Source organism: Solanum stenotomum, chromosome 10 (assembly GCF_019186545.1).
Source record: "Solanum stenotomum isolate F172 chromosome 10, ASM1918654v1, whole genome shotgun sequence".
Lineage (NCBI taxonomy): Eukaryota > Viridiplantae > Streptophyta > Magnoliopsida > Solanales > Solanaceae > Solanum > Solanum stenotomum.
Genome location: NC_064291.1, coordinates 31,938,480 through 31,949,364, shown reverse-complemented (window position 1 = coordinate 31,949,364; position 10,885 = coordinate 31,938,480). Strand labels below are relative to the sequence as shown.

The following is a 10,885-nucleotide window of genomic DNA, read 5'->3' as shown; positions in this document are numbered from 1 at the left end:
GCAGTGATGAATTTGTTTGTAGCAAAACTTTTTTTAAACGGAATTAAAATATTAAATAGTGAAGTCAAAGATCTTATTTGTGTAAAATCTTCAAATAATTAAATTATTGGATTGTGCTGGTAGAAAATTTTAATATATCAATTGATTGATTACTTGAATTTTTTGAAAATTTAGATTTCATCTTATACTTCCTTTGTTTTCATTTATATGTCATCATTTTATATTTCATGTTTGTTAAGAAACTAAGTAAATTTAACAGTGTATCATTACTTAGTGTTTTCTTGATTTCAATAAATGAACATAAATTAATTTATTTTGATTAGTTAAATTAATTAAGCATAAATTAATCGTTTAATTTTCATATGTTGATCAATTTCATACTTTCAAGGCTAATAAATAATATAGAAAAATTAGTGTTATTTATGTATGATTTTATGAAATGACAAATATTAAGGATATCTAATTTTAATGAGAATGACATATACAGTAAAACCTCACTAAATTAATATAGGTGGATCATGAAATATTATTATTTTGTAAAGGTATTATTTAATTAATAAATTAATATTTATTAATTTAAAGAGAGTTTCAACATCGCAAAATTCGTTCGAGCATAAAATCTCAAAGAATTTATTAAATGAACCACTTGTGAAAACGTCATTATTGTAAATATAAATCGAGGAGAGACATTTCTTTTTCCTTTATTTTCTACTATATACACTCTTATTTAGTGAAATTGGGGAGTTAAGAATTTAGAGGGCCACTGATTTCTGCCTCCGTACAACAGTGACCCCATTCAAACCGGCAATGTTTGCTCCATAAATTTACTTACTTCACCGCCTAACAAAATTCATAGCGGCTATCTGATTCACCGGCAGTGACACCGTCATACCTAGCCTTGAATTGCCGACTTAACTCCGCCATAACTCATACACCCAAACTGCTTCTAAAAAATTAATTCCTTCGATCGTTCACCCGCGGGCTCCTGTTCGAGTCCAGTTCCTCTAATCAGCTATGAAGGTTCGTATTCGTCAGCTCTTTCAGATTTGATTGTTCAGTTTTGAATTAGCTTAATGGAAATTGAAATTTTCTCAGTTCAACAATAGTTATCCATTATTAAATCTTGAGTTCGAGCCCTCTTGGGTACGTAATCGCCTTTGTTAGGAAGCACTTTAGCCCCAATGTGAGACTTTTCAGCGCGAATTTGAATTTAATTGGGCTCCAATGTGAGTACCGGACACCAGGTGGGAACCAAAAAAAGTATTGTTTGACCGAGGGAGGATCATTTCGTTCTCTGTTTGGGTTGATGAGATTATTTGTTCATAAAATTCAGGAAAGTTGAGATTATCGGAACGGGTGTTTTGGGGGATGGAAATTGTTGTTGGAAATCTTCATTTTTTTCAACAATTTTGAGTTCTGGAATTTTCAAAATTCAACTTGAAAGTCAATTTTGGAATGTTCAAAAAAATTATGGTCAAGCACTTCTTAATTTGGACCATTAACTAAACAATTATTGTAGCCCATTTTCTTTTTCCATCTCATTCGAGGTGGAATTGATCTTTTATGTCAGTTGTATAAATTAAAAAAATAGAAAAAAGACTGATTTTTTGAAAACTTTTTTAGGTGTAAATATATAATCTCTTATACAAAGGACTTTTGACTAAAAAATAAATTCTATATATTCTTGACTCCTTATACATAGTTATGGGTTTGTATTTCTAAACATAATCACTTTTTTCTTACATAATTCATTTTTAAAATTTGATTTTCTCCATTAATAGTAATGGATTTATTTTACTAACTCTAAGAATGATATGATAAACGAAAGAAAATTCAATTCTCTTTTAGTACATCTTTTGTTAAAAAAATGGGATAGAGAAAGGAGATGGACATAAATATCAAAAAATCGAAATACTCATCCAAATCGAATAGATTTGGTTTCTCGGCCTTCATTTTGGTATCAGTTCATATTTTTTTGAACTTGGGTATTACTGTTTGGTTTTCGGTAACATGATTTATGTAGTTCGGTATTTTGATTTAACCAAAATTTATACATTAGTATTAGTTAAACCAAAATCGAGAGTCAAATAATTTAAGTTTCACCAAAAATTTGCGCATGGAGTCTTTAATTTTCTTGAAATGAAATTTGTATATTTGTAAACTATGTAAAAAGTACTATAAGCCACAATAATTGACAATTCAAAATAATTAAAAGATATACGAAAAATTGATAGTCAAGATAGACTTATTTGAATCTCGAAATTCAAAATGTACAACATATATTAGGACGGATGGAGTATTAGTTTTATACTATTTATCCAATGTCGATATATTATATATACATGTGTCCATTTTATTGAAATATTTTTTCACATCTAGACAATTGTGTATATATAATTTATAGCTATATATAAAAAATGTATACACATAAGAAGCACAATCCCATCCCCGCCAAAAAAAAAAAAAGGAAAAAGAAAAAGGAATTGTCAATTTTATATTCTCATGTATTTAAATTCAGTAGGTATGCTATCAATCAATGACTCTTCTTAATTTTATTATTCATTTTGAGTTGGAATATTTTTTCTAGTAGTTGTTACGATAATCATCGGTTATCATAATTATTTATTTTTTGTTTCTTGTTCCTAATTTTCTGCAGGGTCAGGCATTCATCTTTCTGGTTTGTATTACTTCATTTCTTATTGAAAGAAGTCTTGCTGGTATTTTTGATGTAACACGTTATGGCGCTTCTGGAGATGGAGTGCACGATGACACTCAAGTAATACAAATAATTTCAATTCCTCATATGTTGGAAAAATACTATTACGTGTGTGCAAACATAAATAAATTAAAATGAGTTTAACTTCTATACTTTGATAGCGTTCATCAAAATTTTATTACTTGTGATTCCCTGTTTATAGGCATTCAAACAAGTTTGGAGAGCTGCGTGTAGTGATGAAAATCCATCAATACTTATACCAAGTGAAAGGTCATTTCTAGTAGGGCCTATTACATTTCAAGGGCCTTGTAAGTCAACCAATATTCATATACAAGTAAGTAATTAAGAATAAGATGCTTCAACATTGTTTTGTGCGTATTTATTGCTGCTAAAAACTGTTTTTGTGGAAGTGTCCTAATTATATGAATGAAAGTTTTTTTATTAGTTTAAGGTTATGCTTTGCAGTTATCAGGATCTATTGTAGCACCCAAGGACCCAGAGGCATGGACAGGTTGTGAAAATGTATGTTGGATTTATTTTACAGGAGTTGCTGGTCTTTTTATCAATGGTTCTGGTACTATCAATGGCAATGGCCAACGATGGTGGGATACTCCCAGCCGTACCAGGGTGCGTGACACAATCTAAAACATTTTTGAACCGTGTTTAATTGCTTTCATAAATATTACTTACATGTAAGGTTATTCGTTTCAGGTGAACGGGACTTGCACTAAGCCAACGGTATGTAGTACATATAATGCATGCAATCACTTTCTATTCAATTTAATAAAATGGTTATCAAATTTACTTCTAGAAACAGGACATTAACTATGAAATTTTATCAGTAATTGTAATTCCTAGGTTATTCGTCGCTAAATAGCTCCTAACTCATTGATATTTCATATAATTCATCACTAAATGAGATTAGTACGAAATTTTTGTTATTTAACCACGAAATTTTGTCCATAGCTAATTTCTTATTTTCTTATAGTGAAATACAGGGCTGCGTCTAGTACAAATCACTACTTGAACTTCTTTTTCTCTTTTCTTTCAAATTTGATAAAATCAATCTAATGTATGTCTTATCTATCCTTTAACATACTATAATATAATTTAATTTAATACTTGGTTTTGCACATATATTCCTTTACAAGATTACAAAGATTTTTTTTTTGTAGGTGGTTCAATTTAATTACTGTAATGGACTTAGATTGAATGGAATAAAGCTAGTGAATAGTTCAAGGGACCATATAATTCTTACTTATAACAAGGGAGTAACGATCTCAAATATTCATATAAGTGCACCAAATTATAGTCGCAATACTGATGGTATCGATATCTTTTTCTCTAGCCAAGTTCAAATTCGAGACTCCATTATTCAAACAGGTAAACTAGCTTCCATATAATGTTTAATTTTTCTCTATTCGAAATAACTGTTTTATATTAATTGCATATAATGTTTGATTTCTTACGCAAAAATTAATTTATCTTACAAAGCAGGTGATGACTGCATTGGCATCAATACTGGATGCTCTGATATCAATATTACTGGTATTAGGTGTGGACCAGGTCATGGTATAAGGTAGAACATGAACATTTTCTTATTTTATTCTAAATAGAAAACTCAGTTTATTAGACATAGATTAACTAATACAATTTTGTAATTTGTATGCAGTATTGGAAGTTTAGGTCCAAATAATACATTTGCTAATGTGGAAAACGTTTATATAACAAATTGCCACTTAGAGGATACCCAAAATGGTGTTAGAATTAAGTCATGGCAGGTAACCAAAAGTATCACATTTCATTTTACATATGTTAGTGTGGTATTTTTTTTAAAAAATAATTGTATGCATATATTGTTTTTTTCTAAAATATCTGTTTTTTATGTGTTCATAGGGTGGTTCAGGATATGCTAGGTCTATACATTTTGAGAATATTAACCTCAAAAATGTAGAAAACCCAATCATTATTGATCAAAATTATTGCAATGGTGGTCATTCATGTCAACCTCAGGTGAAAATAAAAAAAAATATATCATTTTTTTTTTATTTTCTAGAGAAGATAGAAATTTGAAAGTTATTTTTTGTTTAAAAAAATGTCTGAACAGGTAAGTGCAGTTAAAGTGAGCAATGTAACATACAAGAAAATATATGGAACTACAAGCAGCAAGCTAGCAATAAATATGAATTGTAGTAATAGCACAGCTTGCACCAATGTTGAGTTGGAGAATATCTACATAACTTCAGTTGAGCCTGGAAAAAAGATTTTTGCTACTTGCAATAATGTTAAAGGAAAAGCCTCTTCAAACTCACCTCATGTATCTTGCTTGTCACAAGGATAATTATATAGAAAAATATTTCATTTATATTATAGTATAGCCGTTTTTGAAGATTAGTAATTGAATTTGACAAAAAAACTTAACTAGTGATCCATTAAGGTTTGAAGTTAAGTGAGTATTATTAGACAAGCATGTTTTAGTGTATCATCTGTGTATAAATATATGAAAGATACAAATTGATTTTTAATGGAGTTTTGACAAAATAAATGAGAAAAATAAGGGTACGTATAATAGTATTTATGAATTTTAAAAGGACAGATTATGCGGATGCAAAATATAGGAGAAATTTACGGAATGAATACCAACTAATTAGGAGAAAATTTAAAGATTATATCCTATTAGTTTTAAACCTCCTTTTTATGGAAAACAAAATTGACATATAGTTTAAAAATTTATCAAATATGTTTTTTGTTACTTATAATTGATTTATTATTTTGTTAGGTTTTCATAAAACTCTACTCCCTTTGTCTAACAATAGTTGTGTATTACTGACTTGACACACCCCTTAAGAAACTATAAATAGAAGAGTAATATTACTATATCACCCTTTGAATATAATAAATAGAATGTTTGATAAATGCAATAAGGAAATTCCTATAATTAATGATAAGGGTAAATTAGGAACTAAGTGTAAAATTATCCATTGATTTCATAAAGTGGACAAGTATTGTTGGACATCCTAAAATAGTATAGTGGATAAGTATTGTTGGACGGAAGGAGTACTATATGTATTGAAAACTATATAGTAATTACATCTCTTACATGTGTTATTTATTAAATTTTATCTTTGCTTTTTGGGCATTGAGACAAAATCGAGCTTAGTGGCCCAAAGTTATTTTTAAATGGGGAAACTAAACAAATTCTTCATAAAAGCAAAATAATCACAAATATATATCACTTTACATTCATACCCCACTAAGTAATTACACTATATACCTCCCTCCCCCCCCCTCCCCAAACTAATTTTATTTAACAGATATTAAATAAGTATCATATACAATATTGGTATCATTAAAACTGATAATTTCGCATAATTGATACTAAATGAGTATATATATACACATACTATATTGGTATCATTAAGGTATTTGTTCAGAAATTATTTATTATGCAATGATATTATAAGAGTATATGTATATTGTTGTTATATCATTAAGGTTTCTTGTTTAGAAATTACTCATTAGGCAATGCTATTATAAGAGTATATGTATATTGTTGTTGTTTCATTAAAATGAATATGAGTTGTAATTATTTATGAGAGAATGAATATTTCTTGAATTACTTTGGGTTTGGGTATGAACCTGTAATTATTTTAGGCTTTATGACAATTTATGTAGTTTTTCCTTTTTAAAAGGGAAAAGGGTTTGATATACCCCTTAACTTTGTGATTTGGAGTTAATATATCATTCGTTACAAAATAGTTCATATATACCCCTACTATTACACAAATGACTCAGATATACCCTTTCAATGTAATGAGAGTGAAAATATTTTATTTATTTATTTATATAAAATATTAAATTTATTCTTTTAATGATCAAATATATTTTTTCACTCATTTCTTATAAAATTTATCATAGATATTTCAATTATGACCAAGACGACATTGGGAACCTCAATGATTTTAATGACTCAAACGTCAATGACCCAATCCAAGTGGGTGGTGTTGGTATCATTCGTCTACCTCCGGCTGAAGGAAACGTTGTTTTCCACATCACAAGCACAGTGCTTTAGCTCCTACAATTGAAAGGATTATTTGAGGGACTGGCTCATGAGGATCCCCATGAGCATATCAGGAACTTTGTGGATGTCTGTGAGCCGTTCTCATTTAAGAACATATCACAAGAATCGGTCTGTCTCAGGTTGTTTCCGTTCTCTTTGATGGGTGAAGCTACTAAATGGTTGGCCGAGTTACTGAGGGACTCCATCACCTCTTGGGATGAGCTGACCACAACATTTCAAGTAAGATTATTCCCCAAATCGAAGATGATGACGCTAAGGGATGGCATCCAAGGGTGCAAACTCTTGGAAGGCGAGCCAATCTATGAGACATGTCTGAGATTTAAGAAGTTGGTGCTTCAGTGCCCAACTTATGGACTTCCAAAAAATGTGCTGCTGCAACACTTCTATAGGAGTCTCGATTCGGTCAACAAAAGAGTAGGTGATCAACTCTCACCTGGTGGTATAATGCAACAACCCTATGAAGTAGCGTCCCAACTCCTTTATTGCATGACCAAGATCAATAAGGCGTGGTACACTCGTGAAGACCAAGTCTCTACTCTCACTTATAAAATGACAAAAGAGAAGATCGAAAAGGATCAAGAGAGAGACCAAAACATGGCCAAAATGATGACCCAGTTGGATATATTGGCTAAAAATGTCATGGGTGTTGGTACAAAGAGTGTTAATGCCGTGGGTGTTGGTGGAGCAAACCCCGATGAAGCAAAATTTGAAGTGTTGTACAATGAGGAAGTGAACTTCCTAGCCAATCAAATATGAGGTTATTGTTCAAACTACCCAAGACTGGGTGGAAATCAAGGATGGAATAGAGTTGGAGAGACCGTGACAGAGATTGGCGTGATCGTAATGCCACCTGAAGGAGAGAGAAGGGGACAAGGATAGGTACGTCCCTCCTCATGAGCGTCAAAAGCCTAAGGAATCTGAAGGTGGCCGTACAGAAAATATGCTCTCACACATTCTCAACAAAGTTGAGGGGTCAGACAAAGTGTCGAAAGAGATGAAAGAAGATGTTTCAACTCTAAGCCAGATGGTGACCTCACACTCAGTCTCTATTAAGCAATTGGATACCCAAATGGGTCAAATTTGTTCTCATTTGAATCCGAGACAAAAAGGGGGTTTGCCTAGTGACATATTGGCAAACCCTAAAAATGAAGTTTGATTTGGTATCCTCGTCATGACACAATGTTAACTAAGGCGTTTCTTGGGAGACAACCCAATTTTTTAATGCTTTAGTTTTTTATTTTGAATAACGGGTGTTGATTGTGCAGGTTGAGAAGTGAAGAGTGTTGAAAAATGGGTAGTTTGGCGAGCCCAAAGTCCAATCGGTGGCACACCGAATAGGTCGGCGATCCCCGACTTGGACCGCCGTTGGAACCACTAAGCTTGAAGGGGAACTCTGTAAAGCTCGGTGGGCCAAAGGCTTAATCAGTGGCTCACCGAACAGGTCGGCCAACTCGATTCTGCCTGCTGTTTGAACCCCCAAAATTTGCTGGAAGTCCTGTAAAACTCGATAAGAGAAATTCCACTCGGCGCATCGCCGAGTGGGTCGGTGAGCACGACTTACTTTGCTGAAAGGGCCACGAACTGAAAGGTTTTTAGGGCCAAACAGTTTAAAATTTCAAAATCCTTCATTTTCTCTCATTTCAAACTCTCGTACCCTCTCACCAAATTGTTGATCTTCATTATTTTGTTGCTTTTACCCGCATTTTGTGTGTGAGTTTGTGCTCGGAGTTGGGGAACTTTGCTGCCTAGTGATATAAATTCTAATTTCAGCACTAAGGTTGGTTTTTCGAATCCCGCACTTTAATTTTATGGCTGAACTCAAATGCAATAGCTAATTAGGTGTTGTTTGATGTTGGGTAATTGCTTTAACTGTGTTTTATGTGTTGGATTGCCCATTGTTTGTTGAAATGTGTGCCTAAAGGTCTAAAATTGATCGATTCCCATGTTTTGTATGTTAAAAGTGAGTTTAAATTGTTGGGTTGCGGTTTATTTGTGTTGGGTCTAGTGGGTGAAGTCTAAGTAACCCCGAATTATGTTTAATGACGTAATTTACCTAATGATGGAGCATTTGACGTCAGTCTTAAGGGTAAAAGTCGTCAAATGACCAATTTTGGCCAAATCGGGGGAAGTCTGAGTACCCCGAGGGCATGGATCGTATGGGTCTACCTTTAATTGTATAGTGTTTGTGTTTGATTTTGAAATCGGGGGCTGCGGGCTTGATTTTGAAACTTAGGGTTGAAAACTGGCACGTTGGGCCATTTGGCGAGCTACGTCGAGCTCGCCGAGTGGTTCGGCAGTTTGCCGATGTCCCCCTCAGATCGCCCTTAATTTCAAATTATAGTTGAGTTTGTTTTGTAACTTTCGGCGAGATGCCTGAGCTCACCGAGTTCACTCGGTGACTCGCCGACTCGCCGAAAAGTTTTCTTGATAGCCCTTTCTGCGCCCCTAACCCTTAAAATGCACTGTAACTTTTGGCAGGCTACTTTTAGCTCGCTGATTGGTGTCAGTGATTCGCTGAATGGCCCTGAACATCACCGAACTGTCTTGATTCTAGGAATATTTTGCGCCAGTAATTTCAGCGAGCCTGATCTAGCTCGCCTAAGTGACTCGGTGACTCGCCAACTAGTTCGGTGAGTCTTTCTGGAACTTAATATAAGAAATTTTCTTGGACTGTTTCTAACACTTTTCTATGTGTTTTGCAGAAATGGCTAGACCCAAAGTGTCAGGAAGAGACATGCCGCCCCGCAAGCAGGCAAATAGAGTCGTGATAAATGAGGATGCAGATGCATCCAAGGCAAAGGCATCGAAGCTTCATACTAAGGGAGAAAAAGGCAAACGAAAGGGAAGGCACCCGTTGTAGAGTCACCGGAGGTCAGCTCCGACAATGAGGGGGTCTACGAGACTCACCTCACCTCATTAGACAATGAGGGAGATTTCCAGTATTTAAGGCTTCCATCTCTGAGCCTAAGGATGACCAGCTTCTACATTCCCAGAGATCAGAGCTTCGCTCCAAGGGTATGCATGATCCGTCTAGGATCCAGGTGCCTCTGACTTCTCTTTCTCCCTAGCTTCAGCTCAGACTATGGTCCCAGCGCCACTTGTACAAGATCCTCCTCCCCGGCCTCTCAACAGACTAAAGACTGAAGGACTGCGGACTATCACTGAAGAAAAGAGGTTGTCCACAGATAGTGTGGTGGACAAGTATCCGAAGATATGAAGCACCCTCAAGCTCCAAAAATTCCATATTTTCACTAAACCCCGAGGTCCCTATATTTCTAATTGGGTCTAGGAGTTCTACTCGGCTTACGGAGACTTGGTACCACAAGGGAAGATGAAGGTTAGTACCTTCAAATCAGTGGATTATGTGGTTGTCGGGGGAAGAAGGTGAAATGTGATAGTGATGACATAAATGCCGTCTTGGGATGTACTTATGACTTCACGGATGACTACTAGAGTATGATCAAGATAATGGTGTTGGAAGAATTAAAAAGTTGGTTGGCCCTTCTTCTTTCTGACAGTACCCCTTGGTGGATTGAGGCTGGAGTGCCAATAGAGAAGAAGGACCTCAATTTAGCAATAAGGTATTGGTTTGGGTTTATTAGTAGTACAATTATGCCATCCCAGAATGAGTCTATCCTCCGCCACACAAATGCGGCCTGTCTGGGATCCATTATTGCTCGAAAGCACCTCAATTTAGGTGAAATCATTGCATAAGAGATCGCCATAAGAGCCAAGCAACGACAGACATCTCTCCCCTTTCCAGTGCTGATTATCAAGCTGTGTAGACGAGCCCATGTTCCACGAGATGAGAAGACGGACGTTGAAGTAACTCCCACATCCTCTACTGACATCCGACGTATTGAGGCCGAGTACCAGAGTGATGAGGCTGGGAGAAGGAGGGCAACCCCAGTGGATACATCCCCGACGGTTGATATTGAGACATTACCTGTAGAGGCAGTATTTCCTACTTCGGCCACTGTGCCTTTAGGTACTTCTAGCACTGCTCCCTTTGTGACTCTGAGTTCTTCTGCTGCTCCTCCACCTCTTAGATCTGCTGCTAGCACTACTACATTTGGACCCCCGCTCAC

At 34.9% G+C, this 10,885-nt stretch overlaps 1 protein-coding gene across 1 annotated transcript; it reads left to right on the top strand.

Annotated features, from left to right (window-relative positions):
- Positions 1–733: 733 nt before the first annotated feature.
- Positions 734–5,081, top strand: LOC125841192 (probable polygalacturonase At3g15720). The gene is made up of 10 exons (XM_049520266.1): positions 734–1,020; positions 2,657–2,776; positions 2,919–3,050; positions 3,182–3,343; positions 3,428–3,454; positions 3,892–4,099; positions 4,214–4,295; positions 4,389–4,497; positions 4,613–4,729; positions 4,824–5,081. Exons 1-10 carry the CDS (start codon positions 1,015–1,017, stop codon positions 5,055–5,057), a joined length of 1,197 nt encoding a protein of 398 aa, XP_049376223.1. The 5' UTR covers positions 734–1,014; the 3' UTR covers positions 5,058–5,081.
- Positions 5,082–10,885: the final 5,804 nt, after the last annotated feature.

What these genes read in the sequence shown, in the direction of transcription:
- LOC125841192 (XM_049520266.1), top strand. An exon ending in ATACTCCCAGCCGTACCAGG is followed by an intron (nt 3,344 to 3,427) that starts GTGCGTGACACA and finishes TATTCGTTTCAG; the next exon opens with GTGAACGGGACTTGCACTAA. An exon ending in TTAGAATTAAGTCATGGCAG is followed by an intron (nt 4,498 to 4,612) that starts GTAACCAAAAGT and finishes ATGTGTTCATAG; the next exon opens with GGTGGTTCAGGATATGCTAG.